The sequence below is a fragment of the Pleurodeles waltl genome, chromosome 4_2, assembly GCF_031143425.1.
Source record: "Pleurodeles waltl isolate 20211129_DDA chromosome 4_2, aPleWal1.hap1.20221129, whole genome shotgun sequence".
Classification (NCBI taxonomy): domain Eukaryota; kingdom Metazoa; phylum Chordata; class Amphibia; order Caudata; family Salamandridae; genus Pleurodeles; species Pleurodeles waltl.
Window position 1 is genome coordinate 411676641 of NC_090443.1, and position 19474 is coordinate 411696114.

At 41.1% G+C, this 19474-nt stretch overlaps 1 protein-coding gene across 2 annotated transcripts in view; it reads right to left on the reverse strand.

Moving 5' to 3' along the window:
• Positions 1-7569: 7569 nt before the first annotated feature.
• Positions 7570-19474, reverse strand: part of LOC138292818 (flavin-containing monooxygenase 5-like) — a 373180-nt gene continuing 361275 nt past the window's right edge. For both annotated transcript variants that reach the window (XM_069231613.1, XM_069231614.1), the window contains one exon: positions 7570-11337. In XM_069231613.1, the coding sequence (XP_069087714.1) occupies positions 10989-11337 (349 nt within the window). In that variant the 3' untranslated portion in view covers positions 7570-10988. The remainder of the gene's footprint in view (positions 11338-19474) is intronic.

Here is a 19474-nt window from a genome sequence, read left to right on the forward strand (position 1 = left end):
TTCATGACAATGACACTATCAACAAAGACGATAACAACTACAAAAGAATCCAAAATATCTGTAATTTCAGATGAAGGCATGTCAGGCACTCTAATGTCAGGACAAACTTTCCCTAACAAGGTGTCCCCTTACACACGAGACAAGTGTTTTATATAGAAGAATCGGATGAGGAACGTCCTTTTGGTGCAGCTTATAGCCCATCTTATTTTAACATAATATATCACATCACTGATGAAGAAAATGAGGAATATGAGCAAACAGGCATGCAACATGAGGAAGAGGATGATGGATCGCAATATGGTATAGAGCCGTCTGAATTACCTATCCAGAATCAACAGGAACAGATGAAGCATATTATATTCAGTCTGGTTAAAAATCTATGCCTAATGGTATCTGATTACCACACATGGTTCCAATATGCGCACGCGACTCCTCTAAGCTAAAAACCTCAATGCCAACAACACCAACTGGTTCCTGGTCTCAGGCGAGATCTACTACACCTCCTTCTCCAGTGCAGTTTTTCAGCCTGCTCAAATGCCCTTGCCACAATTGTGCCCAGCACTGCCTCAATCCACTCCATCATATTCAGGTACAGATAATAATTAGGAAGAGGGGCAGTTAAAAGACACTCCTCAATATTCAGACCCTGAAAGGGATCAATATGTGGCTACTACCACGGATGCTACCACTCTTCCAGCAGTGGTATCACCACCAGACGATATAGGTGGGTTTATCATCTCATCAAAAAGGCATCAAAGAGGTTTGAATTACCTGTAAAAACAAGAATGATTGTTTTCTCTATGATTTCAAGGAACCTGCCAGGGAGACTATCAAATCAATCCCTATGATAAATCACATTTGGGAAGAAGGTCTTAAGGTTAGGAAAACACCAGCTGCACTGGTAATTCGTTGATTGAGTAAAAAGTATAATGCGCTGGACGATTCCCTGATATATGTGCTTGGTCGCCCTTAAGCGGTTACACAGCCTGCTTAAAGAATGTCTATAAATCCATCAGCACCATGTACTACTCCTTTAGATAGAGAAGGTAGAAAGCTAGATAACAAAGGAAATTGTTTTTCTGCAACTCCTGCCATGGCCATAAGGGCCTCAAATGCTCTGGCAATTCTAGTAAGATATGATCGCCAGATTTGCTTTGATATAGGTCCATTTCTTTAACACCTACCTGATGATAAAAAAGTGGAGGCTAAGGCAATATTGCAGGAAGGAGAAAGAACATCTTCAGCAATCATTGACATTGCCATGGATATTTCATCTACAGGTTTTAGACAATTGGTGGGAGCATCTGTACTAGAAAGGCAAGAATGGCTAAGGGCTACCTCCTTGAGACCAGAGGTACAAACTAGAGTTCTAGACATGCCTTATGATGGTGAATCCCTGTTGGTTTGGCTCGTTGATGAAGCATTACACTCCATTTTGTCAGACGTGGAAACAGCAAGATTTCTGGGCACCTCATAGCAAAGACTCTCATAGTCCTTTCGAGGCGTTTGGAAGGGATGTGTATTCCTACAGAGGAGCTTATCAACCACATAGATACCAACAATATGGTCCATCACAATTTCAATGCAAACAACCTTACAGGCAACAGTATAGAGCCCCCACCACTGGCAACTTATCATAGACAAGCCCCTTATAAAAGGGCAGGAAACTAAAGCAGAGGCAACAAGAGTTCTACAAGACAATGACATGCTACGGGAGACTATGGAACACAGAGTTGAGGCTGAAGACAGCTCAGTCTAGCACCATTACGACACTTGGGCTAGTGTAATTTCGACCACTGGGTGTTAGACCTGATAAATTGCAGTCACCCATTAGAATGTGTAGAAAACCTTTCCAGCGACACCACCGCTCATGGTAAAGTATCAACATCTGCATCTGTTATAGAAGGAAATAAACATCATGCTAAATAAAGGAGTGATAGAACTAGTTCCACAAATGCAGCATATCTTGAGGTTTTATTCTCATTTCTTCCTTATAAGAAAAAAGACTGGAGAATGAAGACCACAATTAGATATTTGGAATCTTAACATATATTTGAAGAAGCAAACGTTTTGTATGGTAACACTGCATGAAGTTCTACAATTTCTAACACACAGAGATTTCATGATATCTCTGGACCTACAGGACGTATACATATTCCCATCTACCCTACACATCAAACATTTCTAAGACTCAAGGTAGACAATGGTCATTATCAATTCCATATTCTTCCTTTCAACCTCACTTCAGCTCCCAGAATATTTACCAAATGCATGGCACTAGTAGCTGCCTATCTCTTGAAAATAGGTTACTAAATATTCTCTTACCTATATGGCTGGTTAATCAAGGCAAGAACGTCATGAGCATCTGCAAAGTTGCAGTAGGAATTGTTGCACTTTTCAGAAAACTCAGCCTTACAATAAACAAGGAGATATCTTGTCAGTATCTCCAGCAAAAAAAACAATTCTTCAGAGATTTATTCTATACAGAAAAAGACAAGGCTTCCCCTTACGGAAAGATTGTCCTACTTAACAGCTGTGGTGACACACCTACAAAACAAAACAACCACTGTGAGAATCTTCAAGTTATTTTTAGGGATGATATTATCCTGCATTTATTTGATCTCAAACAGCCGACTTCATATGAGGTCATTACAGGAAGCATTGGGAAGGCAGTGGTTGCAGACGACAGGTGCTTTCAAAGACCAGATACAGATAACTCTTCAAATGAAAAATATGTTCACATGGTGGCTTCAATGCAAAAACCCAGCAGTAAGACTGCCCTTTCTGTAGTAGACAATGCCACTTTGTAATGACAACGGATGCCTCAATGGGGCGCACTATTAGTTGCAAGTAAATGGAAAATGAACAGAAAGAGAAACCAAGATGCACAGCAATATCCTGCAATTGAGGGCAATGGCATTAGGGCACCACTCTTTTCTCCCACAAATATGTAACCTGTCAGTGTTGATAAGAAGAAGCAATACAACAAGCATATGTCATGCTAACAAACAAGGAGGAACATGATTCATTCCCTTGTACAAAGAAGCAGAAAAGATATGGCACTGATAGATAGACTATCACATTCAAATAAAATCAGAACATCTGTCAGGCCTGTCAAACCTCTGGGCAGACAGTCTCAGTAGAACAGCAAAGGAATGTCACAAATGGGAACTGAACCAGTTAGAACTAACAAAAATCTTGAGAATACGGGGCCAGACAAAACTAGATCTGTTCGCTGCCAACGGGAACAAGAAATGCCAGTTTTACGCAGCAGGCACCACTTGCTAGGTTCGTGGAGGAAATGCTCTTTTAATAAATTGGGTATGCATTTCCTCCCATACCCTTTGATACCAACTGTATTGTCAAATATGAGAAAGGAGCCATATAAAATAATACTCATAGCTCCTTCCAGGGAAAGACAGTATTGATTCACTGAGTTGCTACTCCCGCCAGAACAGCAACGAATAGTACTGTAACCAACACCAACTTTACTGTCTCGCCACAATGGCTAAATTCTTCACCCAGATACTTGCTCTCTCAGTTTGTCAGCTTGGCTCTCAAATTTAACAAATTCCATTGGTTAGACATTCCACCAGAAAGTCAAGATGCACTTTTGAGAGCTAGAACAGAATCCAGAAATAAAAAATACTCTGCAAAATGGAAGCGTTTTAATAGCGGGTGTATTCAAAACAGACTAAATCCAATATCTGCCTTGCCTCAAAATATTATTACTATATTTTCTACATCTCTCAAATTCAGGGCTCAATCATGCCTCATTTATAGTCCAGCTAACTGCTATTTCTCGTTTTAAAATAACAGGAATCAGCCATCTCTTTGGTCTAACAGACATATAAAGGAGTTTCTCAAAGGTCTCGTCAGGACAGTTCCTCCACAAATACATCCTCTTCTGCTATGAAGGCTTAATAGAGTACTTGTGACGAACCGAAGTAACCCCTCCTCTCCATCTAGCAGTAGGTGGTTTGACAAGAGGTGCCGAGAGGCTAAGAGTTTTTTGACTAAAGCATTAAGATCCAAGGATCTGGAAGCTTTTGCGAGGGCAAGAAGAATTTATGTCTCCACATGCAAGATGTGCAAACTCGAGCATGAGGAGGGATTATGGGGCGAATTGGCTGAGGCTGCTAAGGCCCACAATGCCAAACCTTTTTGGCTTCTGGTTGCGCGTAGAGACCCAAATCTCTCATCCAATCCAGAATGCCATATTGCCCCTGACATCTGGTTATCTTACTTTAGGGAGCTGTATGGCTCTACACCTGATTCCTTTGCCACCAGCTCTGGAGAGGTAGCGTCACTCCATTCATCGGCGATCCCTTTGCCTCCCTTAACTTTTATAAGAAACTGAGTTTGCAATTCTTGCCCAAAAATCAGGAAAGGCTTCTGGTCCGGATGGAATTCCCTCAGATTTATATAAATCAGATCTGCCTAAATGGACTCGGTATATAAATAGGATATCAAATATTGCCTTGTCCAATAGGTCTTATCCTGACTCTTGGAAGGAGGCAATAATTGTGCCCATACACAAGAAAGGTGAGAAAAACTACAGACCCATCAGCCTACAAGACAATTTGCAAAAAAATATTCTGCTATCAGCTGTTAAGTAGGCTGAAGCAGTGGATAGTGAAACTTCAGGCATTAAGTCACCTTCAGGCAGGGTTCAGAGACAAGGTCAGTACTATGGACCAGGTTTTCCGCTTTACTACTATAAAGTGGAAGACCGTAGATGTGGACTCAGGCCACCTTTTTGTGGCATTTGTTGACTTGAAATCCGCTTTTGACCTTGTCCAGCGTCCTAAACTGTGGGAAGTTATGAGTAAAGCTGGAGTCCCCGGCTCCATGCTTAATATTATTAAAGATCTTAATTCAGGCAATTGTGTCAGAGTACGATGGGGACTGGCAGGTGAACTGACTTCAGCATTTCCCCCTGTTCACGGTGTGAGACAGGGTTGTGTTCTTGCACCCACCTTGTTTCTCTTATTTATCAACGCATGTATTCCCTACCTCTTGGATTGTTCTAGTGATGCCCCTATCATGGGAGGGCAGAAGATTCCATGTCTTTTATTTTCTGATGATACTCTGTTACTTTCCTGAACAGCCATGGGCCTTTCAAGCTTGCTTGCGAGATTCGTGGAGTTCTGCAAAGATCATGGTGTGGAAATCAACTCATTAAAAACGAAATATATGGTGTTTGGAGATAAAAAGTACAAAATTAAAAGACCTGTTTGTTTAGAGGGCGCTTTACTGGAAAGAGTGGGCACTTTTGATTGCCTAGGCGTAAAATTAGAAGACTCACATTATTGTCATGCCCACCTCCAGAAGTCATCAATGTGCCTGAAGCAAAGGGCGGGTGGCATTGTGAGATGTGCAACCAGATCCCCCAGCTTTGCCTTGACTCCTGCTCTTGAAATATATAAATCACAAGCCGGGTGGGGGGCTTTGTATGGTGTTGAGTTATGGGGCCACTGCAATTTGGAGGATCTGGCTAGGGCGGAAAATCTGTTTCTAAAGATGCTGTTAAGAGTTCCTTCAAGTACCCCTTCTTTGCCTATCGGAATGGACTCAAATCTTCTTCCAATTAACCAGATTGCAGCTTTAAGGCCATTACTGTTCTGGATCCGGTTATGGTCATCAGATGCTCTTATTCCATTTAGATGTTGGCTGTCCAAACTGGTGGGCACTAATCTCAACACCAAAATTAAGTGGTCTGCCTATGTTGAACAGTCCTTATCTCATCTTGGCTTGGAGACCTACTGGAAGGATCCCTCTTCTATTCCCAAAAATGCCGCTCAGACCTTGAAGGACGCTTTTTGGCTCAAAGTTAAAACTGCACAATTAGCTGAAGTTGTGCCCTCTTCCACGACTGATAGTTTTTTGCAATTTAAATGCCATTATGAGTTTGAGCCCTTTATGGATGCAGTACTCTCTCCATCTGCGCGTGCCCTCTTCCTTAGATCTAGAACAGGGTCTCTTCCTCTGTGTTCTTTAACTTATAAATGGCCCAATTCTACCAACAAGTCTAAGTTATGTCCGATGGGCTGTAAGAATGAAGAGATTGATCTCCATGTTCTTTTTCAATGTCGTGCATATTGCAAACATAGGGCTCTTTGGATCATTCCCTTATGCAAACAAATGGGTTTTAGGAACTGTTTATCTGCTGTGAGAGTACTTAAATCAGATCCATCTGTACAAATAGTCTGCCCTGTGGCAAAAATGTTTGAATCAATTTGGCGTTTTAGATTGGGGATTTTAAAGAATAAGACTTGGTAGTAGATTTTAGAAGCAGGCATTATAGTGTACAGATGCTGTATTTAAGTGTAAGACCATTAGCCTGTTGTTTTAGCTGGGGCTGGATGTTTTTTAGCATTATATTTATGGAAAAATAAAAACATTTTTATGTCATTGTCTTGTTTTGTTTTTAATATTTCTCTTTTCAGAGCTTGTTATTTATCTTATTTTTACTTTTTTTATAATCTTTTCCCTGGCTTGTTATGTTCTGTACTTTTATGGTATGTTTTTACCGAAATAAAGTAAAGTGATGATGATGATGAGTACTTGCTCAACTGATGAAGAAACCATTTTAACCCATTCACAAGGCAGACCTACATTATATCCCAGGGAATGTAGTGCTTTTGTTAGCTTTCATTTCAGGCATAGCGATAGGAGAAATCCAAGCCTTCACAAAAAAGAGCCCATCCTTTGGAGAGGATAAGGTTATCCTGCAAATTAATCCATGCTTCATTCCGAAAGTACCTTCGGAAATTCATTTGAACAAGCCAATAGTTCTCAAACCTTTTTTCCCAAATCCAACTACTGCAGTTAAAAGAGCACTTAACTCTTTAGATATTAGAAGATGTCTAAAATTTTACATTGAGCAAACCTAGTGAATCAGAAAATCTGTACAGTTACTCATGGCATATGGTCACCCTAGTAAAGAACACCCTCCGTCAAAGAAGAGTATAACTCGCTGGGTGTCTTCAGCAACAGTTTTCTACCAAATGGTAGCATGTCATCCATTACAAGGAAGTGTTGAGCCTTATTGTACAAGATGTTGCATATTTACAAGGGGAGATGTGTCATTCTTGCGCCACGCAACGTGGTGCAAGCCCAACACAAGCCCAAAATGCAATTTATGAAGCCACACAAGGCCACCTTGCATGGCCCTGAGTGGCTTCATAAATCTGAAGTAATGCAACCCAGTGCAAATTGCTGAGATGTGTTACTCTGCCCAAGGGAGGCATTCCATAGGTGTTGTGTGGTTGTTCTCACGCATCATCCATGGAATTTGACGCATCCCCTGATTTACCAATTGTGGTAGACTTGGGAATGTGCCAAAATGCTATAACTTCCCAGGTGGGGCGTAACAAAGAGAAATATCTTATTAACTCCATGTTACTTCCTCTTTCTATGCATTCCAGAAAGAGGAATATGCCTCAAGGGATTGCTTTTGTGCAGGAAAGTGCCCCTTCCTGCACAAAAACAATCCTCCTTACAGTGCAGGCACCCTGGCACCATAGTGCCAGGAGGCCTGGGTTGCCGCTAGGTAGTCAAAACAGCACCAGCGCAGGGCCGAAGGCTGGCATGCACTGTATTCCTTTAAATATGGCGTATTCCTGCCCTTTCCTTGTGATGCAGCGCAGCAAGGTGATTTTGATGCACTGGGCTGCGTCACTTTCCCATATATGCCCCGAAGTGTGCCTAGGCCTACAGCAATTTTTGCTGGTTTATCTATTGCTGACATATGCAGAGCAGTGATATGGCAAAGCAGACATACATTTATGCAAAACTACTGCCTAGACTCGGCATCATGGAAGGATGCAGCAGTAGGCCAAGAAATCCTGCAACATTTATTCCAGTAAAGTAGGACTATTTTGCGTTTGCTTCCCTCCTACCATTTTAATGCTTATTAACTGTTTAATGCTTGCTCTTCTGATTCAAGCATGTCAATCTATGAAAGGCCCTATGCCTCAAAAAAGTTACTTACCTGCAAATGAAGTTCTCCAGTATTGGTATCTACCGTAGATTCACTTGCAAATCACCCTCCTCCCCAACTCAGGCAAAAAAAAACAAAAGAGAGACCCAAGGAAAGATGACTACTCTACACTGATGCTCTGAAATATGAACTTGCTAGCCTGGCTGAGAAGAGGGGAATGCTGTGCTTTGCTCTGATTCGCTGAGTGTGGGTGGTTTATAAAGAGGTTGATAGGCTATGTTAAATCTATCTAGGGGTATGTTTTCCATTGTACTGCTCACTTTCTGTACTGTGGGACTCCCAGCTCAACGACAGGGACGATTCAAGCATGTGAATCTATGAACAATACCAATACTGGAAAACGTCAGTTACAGCTAAGTAACCATTTTCTTGCCCACCGTTGTTAGATCATAGCAATGAATTACTGGATTCAGGATCCAGTTGTTCATGCCAATACCTTTCTACGAGAGCCATGCGTAACAAAGGCAATACACCACAAAAAATTATCAGTGGGATATTTATTTACCACTGTATCAGAAAGTAGCCAGTTAAACAATGCATGTCTACACACATATCAATGCATGAGAATGGTTAACCTCTATAGTCTGGACTCTTTTTAGATTGCACCTGAGAACCATTGGCTATCTGATAAAGGAACTAGCAGAAAGAAGGCCAGCAGAAAGCATATGTAGCTGCAGATAGTGCAGAAATAATCCATAGTAGCATCCATAGCTGCAAATAGGGCTGTGCAACACCCAGCAGTGTAGGTTCCAGTGTATGTCTCAGCGATCATCTCTCCTTGGCAAGCTATTAAATCCATTTCTTGTTGTCAGTGAGCTTGGTACCCATGAGTCATTCCTAGGCTTGAATATCCATCCCTTGCCGTTCATATTAGAATTTCGTCCTGCTTTATTCTTGTGGTATGGTACCAGACCATCGTAACCAAAATATTGTGTCCTAAATGTTTATAGAATTTTGACCCACTGGCATTAATAATGGAAATCTACACCCAATGAGATGATATTTTGTCAAGGATATTAAGAATAGAGTATTTCTGTGAGATATTTTAGCTAACAGTATTGTAACATAGAACATCATAACTAAAATACAGACTGACAGACCACTGTGTCCCAAATATCCTTTAGAAAAATAGTGCGCCATAGGGGTTAATTAGAAAAAATCTACAATGGAGCACATTTTCACCAGCGATATTAAGGAGGCGATATTTGTGTCAGGGGACATTTTTTACTAGTGATTGTCTGACATGCAACCATCCTTCCATCGCCATGTCACTTTCACCATGGCGCCTGAACTCAGTTAGAAAGCGGCACAGATTTATATCTCTGTCATTTAGATGGTTACATGGGCCTAGTTTCTCTTTGTACCAGGCTGCCATGCCTGGTACTGCCACAGAGAGAAGGACAGAAACAGTATGTGCTTGAAGAGTGTGAAGGACAACTACCAGAAGGGCAGCCGCTGATTGGTGGTACACTGAGCCATTGGAACGTCATTTGTTTTAATGCTCCGGTGGCGCAGTGTGCCAGCCCATATTTATAAAACCACGCAAAGCCACCTTGTGTGGTTTTTAATGGCCTTGTAAATATGGACACCTTTCATTCATAACATTACATGAAAGGGCCATTCCATGGGTGTAGCTTGGGGTGTTCTTATGCAACACCCATGGAACCCAAAGGAATCTCACGCATTTTCAGATTTACAAGTCTGAGAATGCAACAGATTCCACCACCAACTCAGGGGTGGCGTAAGAATGACGCAATGGGAAGAAATAGCTTTATTTTTCCACGTTTATTCCTCTTTCTATGTGTGCTGCAAGTGTCTCTTCCTGCACAAAAATAATCATCCCCACAATGCAGGCAAACTTGAACCATGGTGCAAGGTTGGTGCTAGGCAGCAATTTGTGCTCCAGCGCAGGAGGAGAGGACAGACATGTGCTGTATCTTGTAGATGCAGCACATTTCTGAACTATCCCAGTGGTGCAGGGTGGCGAAGCAAGGCACTTGCTGCACCGCCCTGCTCCACTAGCCTCATAAATGAGCCCCTAAGTCTTTTAACTGAAAGGGAGAACAATGTTGGAGGTAGGGGCTGGGGCTCAGGTATCCTGACTCCTTTCGTCTGAGGGGAGAACTATTTGACACATTATACACTCTTGCCAAGTATGCACTCTTTTGCAACTTTGCATATAGTTTTGAAGTTGCACCCCCTACTAATGAGACTTCACTACACTGATGTACCATTACAAACATGCCACCACATTGAAAGTACCACTACCGATACACCCTACTTTGAATGAGGTAAGTGAAAAAATTGGAAGAAAGGGTATTGTTGTGTAGGGTTAGGTTTAGGGTGTCGGTTAAGCTTAGGATATGTATTAACATTTAAGTTAGGGCATGAGCAGGTTTTACCTCAGATTTACATTTAGCTTAAAGGACAGCGTTACTTTAGGTTTATGTGTGCAGGGGGTGGATTAGACTTTAGGTATGGGGTAGGCTTGGCCTTGGGTTTAGAGTTGGTTTTAGAGTCTGAGGAAGATTTTGGGCGAGGCTTTGAGTTAGGGCTACTGTTACTCTAAGGTTTAGACTTAGGATAAGGGATGGAAGAAGGTTACGTTTTAGGGTTTACTCTTGCTTTTATACAAGCTTATTCACTGTAGTGGTCATTCTGATGTAGTAGATTTTATATAGTGTTTCTTTGTAAAGTTGTAGTCTATAATGACAAATAACCATTTTTGGCTAGTTATATAACCTTCACACACATTATTTGCCTTTTGAATTTCAATGCAGCATATTGCATTTTGATGCCTGTGGGTGGGATGGGAAAAAACGTTTGTGAGTTGTGGCAACTAGTCCATTAGAAACAGACAAGGTTGTGGGTGTTTTGGGAATGAAAGATGGACCTGTGCTAAGTATGGTACCTGATAATGTAAGGGCCAATTTTCCAAATGTGAACCTTTTACAAGTTTTTAACCTCCTCCACTGTGGTGTTCTCACTTTATAAAAGAGATTATCACAGCAAACATCAGAACTAGTCCAGCTATTTTGAAAAGAAAAGACATCCTGTTGAGGTCGGTGCACTCTTCCGGAATTCGTGTTTTTGTTGGCTTGATGATGCGGTCCCACTGGGTCAAGATGGCTTTCCTGGCTCCATCCCACTTTCCTGGTCCGGTCAGTCGGTACTGGTAGGGTGTGCATGGGCCAAAGCACACCTCCATTGCCAGTCGAGGGTCCCGGATGAAGAGACTGAGCAAGTTGGGTTTTACACCAGTCTGTTCGGCCAGCTCATCCATGTAGTGAACATAGTCTACTTGTATTGTGTGACGCTGGCTGGGCACGTACCTAAAAGGGAGAAACACAGGTGCGGTTGGAGCAGATAGATCAGATGTTTGGATGGTTTACAACATCATGCCTAAAGTAATCATTCTGCCTTACAACTTTGTTAAAGTACTAATTTACCTAATGCTAAGGGGATATCTTAGCACCATATTGACAAAACGCACTAAAGAATGAAACTGGAGTGCACTTATTAAAAAGACAATAAAAACAAGTTTTGGCAGAGTCAATTGGTCTTGCATCAACTGTCTTTATATAGCAATCTTTAATTCATTATAAATTTAATACAATGCTGAGAAAGCAAGTGTATTTTTAGGGTTCATGTGTAATGGTGCTTATCCCAGGGTTAGGCTTGGCATGTAGAGGTGCTCGCAACATTTTGGGAAACATATATTATTCAATACAAACTTCATACATATAGAAAGGGGCTTCAGGTCACCCACTATTAGCTAGAGACATTGTTAAACTCATCTTGGGTTATCCCACATTAGTCATTTATACGTCTCCAGCTTAGATGTGTGATGTGTCCATTTGATTTTTGGGGAATACAGAAGGAACTTTTAAAATGTGAAAGCCAGACTCTCTTATCACACATTTAATTCTCTATCTCATTCATGGATTTTATACACAAAGCATTTTTTGTGTTGCACTTCAACAGGTATTTTTTATTTGCTTTTGTCCTTGGCAGATTAGGTGACATGAGTCTTGGCACAACACAAAGATGTAAAAAGCCAGTAAACCTTTTTTACTCAGAATGCCATGAGGCTGTCACTGCCAACCAAGCTAGAACCAGGAGAGCTGTAGTTCTGCTTTACAGCCACCAAGTGCCCTCAAAGGAGGATCCAAGTGCTTGAAAGCTGTAGTAGCCGAAATATAGCCTCACAGCAAAATACAAATGACATGGGAAGCTGTAGCTGCACTGTGCATCCAATAGATGTCATCAGACAAGATGGAGGTGTGCAGTTGTCCTAAAGGGAAGACTGGTATGCTCACATAAAGTTATAATGTAGCGTGGAGAGAGAACTGGAGCTGCGCTAAACAGCTTCTTATAAAATATTATTGCCAAATGAGGGAGCATCAAATTTAGAGGATGGCAGCACTTTCTGAGTCTTACAGTTTTTCCTGGGTTAACACTTATTTGATTCATCCAGTTCAATATTTCCTCTACATTCTTTCATTTGCAATCTTTTATTAGTAACTATACACTGGAATAGCAGTAGCACACCAAAATAAAAATAAATCTGTCCTTCTTATACTATTCATACATAAGCTTTGAAGAGTGAAATATGCAACCTTTGTCCTGTATAAATTCGAAAATTATACTTGCACCATAGAAAACAAATACATGAGTGTACATTGACAAAGTTGACATCTTGAGAAAATGCCTACAACACCACCCTGCTTCTAGGCCCGAGTTTTCCAAACCCTCAGACAAGTGCTGGAATGCTGACGTGTCACTATGTAGCCTACAGATGTCCTCACAGGAGAGTACTATGGAAATGGTGATGGAAGGCTTCATGCTCTGTACTGCTAATAGTTGTTTTCAGAGGAGAAAACAAGGAAGCTTGAAAGCTGTACTAACAACACAGGTCGCAGAGAGAGTAGAATGAAGATAGAAGGCTGCAGTTGAACTACGCTACCAACCGAGGTCCTCACAGAAGAGTACAATATAGATAGAAAACTTGTTGCACCCTACTACCAACTGAGGTCCTCACAGATGGGTACGATGGAGATGGAAAGTTTCAGTGGTGCTATACTATCAACAGGGGTCCTCACAAAGGTATGAAATATAGAAGAAAAGCTGTTGTTGCACTATACTACCAACAGAGGTCCTCTCAGAAGAGTATTATACATACAGAAAGCTTGTTGTACTATACTACCAACAGAGGTTCTGACAGAGTACCATAGAGAAAGAGATGGAAAGTTGCAGTTGTGCTATAATACCAACATAGGTCCTCAAAGATGCATACAATGGACATGGAAACCTGCAGTTCTGCTATACTATTAACAGAGGTCCTCACAAAACAGTGCAATCAAGATGGAAAACTGCAGTTGTTCTTTACTACCAACAGACATACTCATAGAAGAGTGCAATGGAGATGGAAAGGTGCAGTTGCACAATACTACCAACAGATATCCTCAAAGAAGAGTACAGTGACATCATGAATCTTACTGGGAGTGTACTTATACTTTGGAAGAGTGAGTTATGCAAAAGGCACACAGTGCTGATGAAAATTCATAGAGTAGTGCTTTGGACACACATCCAAGTTTTCCTCAAATAAATGCTATGAATAAACATGTTACGATCTACAAGATCAAAATTGAGATAGACTGGCTTATACCATTAAACCTTTCATTTTTTAAAAATTAGAATGTGCATACCAATGGTGAATGGTAACTAGACAGATATTCCCGGATGACTAACATCCTGGAATTTTTGCACACAATGAGTACATGTAGCTGCAACACCACTGTATTGGAAACGTTCTGTAAAAGGGTGGTATCTGGCCTCTTTAAGGTCATAACAGACAAGGCCTTCTCAAGCCCAGTGCCATCTCATCTGAAGGAGCAGTTTTTAAATAGACTTTATCTGGCTTATACATTTGGATGAGCAGAACCTATGCAGGAACCAGACAAATATCTGAGAGAAGCCAAAATGAAACAAGAGCATTATAAAATATTGCACCGGTGGCTCTGGTACCCACCACGACTGGAGGCAGCTGGAATCTGCAGTTGTTCTGAATGCTGGAGATGTACCCAACCCGGATGTTATATGGTAAATATACTCTGAACATGTCAAAGGTTGCTGACGTAGTGGGAAAACATCTGGAGGGTGGTGAAAGAGGTTCTGAATACTTCAGAGAGTTGTCAGGTCTAGCAGTATTACTGTACAACGCATCAATATTTACTGATGTTTCTCCACAGTGCTGGAAGTGGTTCACAGCAGCTATGGCTTTTGCCAAGTTCTGCATTTACTGGTTTGGAGGACTGCTGGCAGCCTGAAAGTAGAGACGAGGATCCAAGAAATGTTCCAAGTAGCCCATATGAAAAAATAATTTATCACCTAAATGATCAGTTGCAAAGGTTTGAAAAGAGTTGGGGTAGTTTTCTGGCACAATATAACAGAATGGAAGAGCTGAATGTATGAAGGCTATACCAATGCAAACCCATTAGAGACTGACATGGTCTGAGGGAGGGGGCAAGGACCTCTATTATTCTATTAGAGAGACTTTGGGTTCTCACTGAGTGGGCATAGATCACTGTAGAAACATTGTAAGTTGTTATTTCTGAAAGGATTTGTTATGATTGGTTAACACTTATAGCTGACAGACTATGGCAGTGGTTCCCAATCTGTGCGCCGCGGCTCGCTGGTGCGCCATCAAAACTAGCCAGGGGCGCCGCACACAGTTTGGGAACCACTGAGCTATTTATAGCCCTTGGGCCAGTTCGTACAAAATAAAACTACTCAGTTGTAGCAGCTCTTTTTTAATTTTGTCCTCGAGCGCCCTCTGGTGGTTAAACACAACTAAAGGGATTCTACATTTCACAATATTTAAACAGTTATGTTATAACTACATAAAAATGAGACCTGCCCATTTTACTAGGGTTACCGTCAACCAATATTTTCCCCTTACTAAAAAACCCTATGCATGCTGTAATTAAACAACTGTTACATTTTTATTTTTTACAGTTATATATAGAATTACAATACCTTCATTGGTGTCATCCCAATTCTTTTCAGGGAGAAAAATGGATGTACTCCCTAGGCCAGGCTTACATCCCCTACCCGCCAACAAAAAGTAACATAATGGGGAGCCGCAGCCAGTGGCCAATAGATCAAGGGAGCCGTGGGTCGAAAATGTTTGGGAACCACTGGACTATGGTATAATGGAGTCGAGGCTGGAATCGGTAACGGAAGGGATAGGTGGGATGGGTGGATCAAAATGGGTAAAGCGAAGGGGGAAAATATGATGAACACTATAGAAACCTGTGTAGGATGTTTTGTAACCATTTAATAGCCATGCCATGGCAAGCCTTGTTATTTGAGATCCTGTATAATAAAGCGTTGTTCAAACCAATTTACTAAAGCTGGTTCATAGTGATGAATCAACATTGTAACTTTTAGTAAATATATTGAGTGTTTTGTAAATAGCTGATGGAGCCCTCCTGTACATAGGAACTAGCAGTCAATGGAAAGTACAAGTGTGCAGAAAATCTATTTTTGAAGAACTATTTGTCAGGTGTGTGTATACATCTGAAAGGTCTAAATGCAGTCATTCAAAGTGAAGGCATCCAATGGATAAAGTGGCCTGGTCTGCTGACCTATACAGTGTGCTTGGGTAAAAGAAGGATCATTTGAGTGATATCTGAACAGACCAATGGTGAAAGAGTGTTGATTCAGAAACTCCATATATGTATGTATTTTTGTATGTTATTCTTTGGAAAACATGAGGTCGGCTAGACCCCTCTACCAGCAGAGTTCCTTGCAGAAGGGAAGAGTACACTGGAGATGGAAAGCTGCAGTTGCGCTATACTACCAAAGGAGGTCCTCACAGAAAACTGCAGAGGAGATGGAAATGTTTCACATTCTACTACCAACAAAGGTCCTCATAGAAGAGTACCGTGGCATCACAGCCCTTCCTGGGTGTAGACTTACACTAGAGAAGATCAATTAATGCAAAAAAACACACAACTTTGAAGAAAATACATAAAGCAATGCTTAGCACTGAGTTCCAGGTTTTCCTCAAACAAGTGCAATAAACAAAAATATTACGTTTTGCAAGATCACTTTTGCCTCGGACTGGTTACATTTCTCCTTTCTTGGGAATTAGGGTGTGCAACCCAATGGAGAACGGCAACTGCACAACTATTCTGGATGAGTCTAAGATCCTGGAATTTCTGCTCATAATAAATACACGTTACTGCAACACTACTGTATCACAAAGAAATGCAGGTGCAGCTATTGCAGTTCCTTAAGCCCCTCTCATGTTAGAAACAAATACTTGAAATGCCAATCACAAAGCTGAGGGAGTGCTGCTTCAATCTAGAAATTTGCATACGTATCCTAGTTACTTTAATAACTTGTGCTAGTTTTTCTACAGGATAAATAAAAACAAAAATAAAGATCAATGCTTGTTGATACTGATGAGTCAAAACTGCAACTTACAATAAATGTCTTGAGTGTAGGGACCATTAATCATTGGGAAGTACACATGTATACACATTTCATGGATTGATTCAGAGCCTCTTTATATGTTTGTATATTTTTCGGGGAAAATATGAGGTTGGAAGGATTCTGAGCCTGATTTAGAGTTTAGTGGATGGGGTTACTCTGTCACAATGTGACGAATATACCATCCGCTGTATTATGATTCCATCAGAGCCTATGGAGATTATAATACGGCAGACGGGATATCTGCCATGTTTGTGACGGAGTAACCCACCCACCAAACTCTAAATCAGGCCCTCTGTTACCAACAGAGGTCCTCGCAGAGGAGATCCGTGGAGATGGAAAGTACAATGTAGATGGAAAACATGTTGCACTCTACTACAAACAGAGGTCTTCACATACGAGTACAATGTAGATGGGGATGGAAAGCTGCAATTGTGCTATACTTTTAGCAGATGTTCTCATGGAAGACTGTAATGGAGATGGAGAGCTGCAGTTGCGCAGAACCACCAATAGGTGCCCTTATAGAAAAATGCAATGGAGATGGAAAGCTGCAGTTCTACTATACTACCAAGAGAGGTCCTCAGTTAAGAGTGCGATGGAGATGGAAAGCTGCAGTTGCATTATACTACCAACATAGGTCCTCACAGAAGGATGCAGTTGATAAAGAAAGCTGCAGTTGTGCTGTTATACCAAGAGAGGTCCTCACATCAGATTGCAATGAGGTTTTCACAGAAAAGTACAATGGAGATGGAAAGCTGCAGTAGAGTTATAATACCAACAGACGTCTTCATAGAAGAGTACAATGGAGATGGAAAACTTGTTGCACTATTCTAACAACAAAGGTCTTCTCAAAAGAGTACAATGGCACCATAGCCCTTCCTGGGTGTATACTTACACTTTGGAAGACCAATTTATGCAAAAGGCACACAATAGTGATGAAAATACATACAGCTCTGCTTTGCATCTCGGTCTGTTTTCCTCAAACAAATGCAAGAACGCACATATTAACATTTGCTTTTCTTTTTAGGAATTAGAATAGGATCCTCAATAGAGGATGTTAACAACACAACTATTCTGGGATGACTCTAAGACCCTGGACACAAGGGATACATGTAACTGCAACACTAGTGTATCAGAAAGAAGTGCAAGGGCTACACAGTTGCTTTAGTTCCTCAAGTCATTACTAGACATCCCTCTCAAGTTAGACACAATTGCTTGAAATGTCAGTCCCAAAGAGGCCTTGTGCCTTCCACCTGGGAATTTGCATATACATGCTTGCTGCTCTAATGATTTGTGCTGATTTTTTAAAGGAGTAATAGTAAAATTCCAGAGCTAGTTGTCATTGCGACTTGCAATAAATGCCTTGTGTGCTATGTAATTAATGATTATACCATACTATACAAAGGGACTAGCAGGCACTGTAAAGTTCAAGAGTGTAAACAGTCCCGATTTTGGAGAACTATTTTTTTTCGGTGCATGTATTGTGTGAAAGGGTAAAATATAGTTACTAAAACCATCCAATGGCTGACGTAGGCAGGTCCATTCATCTATATTTGTACTGTGGTGGGAGGGAGGATTATTTGAGTGATATTTGAATAGGGCAGTAGTGAAAGAGTGTTGATTCGGAGTCACTATATGTATGCATTTATTTTTTGATTTTGTGTGGAACTTTAGTCTGACAAGACATTACTGCCACCAGAGGACCTCACCGAATAGTAAAATGAAGAGTAGAAAGCTGCAGTTGCACTTAAACACCAAGTGAGGTCCTCATAGAAGACTGCAATAGAGATGGAAAGCAAAAGAGTTGCTCACCAAGGAGTACTAAGTAGATGGAAAACTTGTTGCACTCTAATATCAACAGAGGTCGGCACAGAAGAGACTAATAGAGACGGAGATAGGCAGCTCCAGTTGTGCTATACTACCAAGAGAGGTCCTCACATAAGAGTACAAGGGTGATGGAAAGCTGTAGTTGTGCTATAATACCACCAGGCGTCCTCACAGCCAAGTGCTATAGAGTTGGAAAGCGTGTTGGCCTATACCACTACCATAGGTTCTCAAAGAAAAGTACATTGCTGTCATATCCATTCGTGAGTGTATACCTATATTTTGGAGGCGCGAGTAATGCAAAAGGTACACAACATTGACATATTGAGAAAATACATATAGCGCTGCTTTGCAACTACATCCACATTTTCGTTGGACAAGTGCAAAAGAAAGATATTCCCTTCTGCAAGATCACATTTGCCATAGACTGAATTCCACAATTAAATTTTTCCTTTCTTTTTAGGACTTAACATGTGCACCCCAATGGAGAACGGAAACTGCATCACTATTCTGGGATGATTCTAAGGCCTTGGAAATGTAGCTTCCAATTGGTTATATATACTAAATACTAACATGTTTTGCAATGCAGCCTAGCCACCAATGTTACTGTGTTGCATTGCATGAGAGGAAGATAGCAGCACAGTGCCATGTCTACAGAGTATGGTGCTATCATATTCTCTCCGTAGTGCTACCGCACAATCAGGCTGCCAGGTCCTCGCACACAACCTTGCACGCTAGCCCAAGGGTGCATGTGTCATGTCTAGCATAGGTTATGTGGTGGAAGGGTACCCTTCCCATACAAAATACTATGCTTAGACTAAAGTTTTAACTTTTCCTGCTGTGTATGTGTTCTGTACAATGCAACACACATGAAAAGCCATGTATGATTGGAGAAATAAAAGCATTTCTCTTTGATAATGCCAATGACAAAACTGCGTTATTTATTGTTTTTTTAGCAGCTAGGGGCCCAGATTCGAAAGCATTTTGCGTCAGGTTAGCATCACTTTATTAACGCAACTTCTACATTATGTAGGGTTGCTTCATCTCGGCTAAACTTAATTACTTGTAAATATGCTTGTTTGCAAAAATATTCTGGTCACTTATTGGGCTAGTTATTCGTCCTAGTTCTGCAATAGCAAATATCTG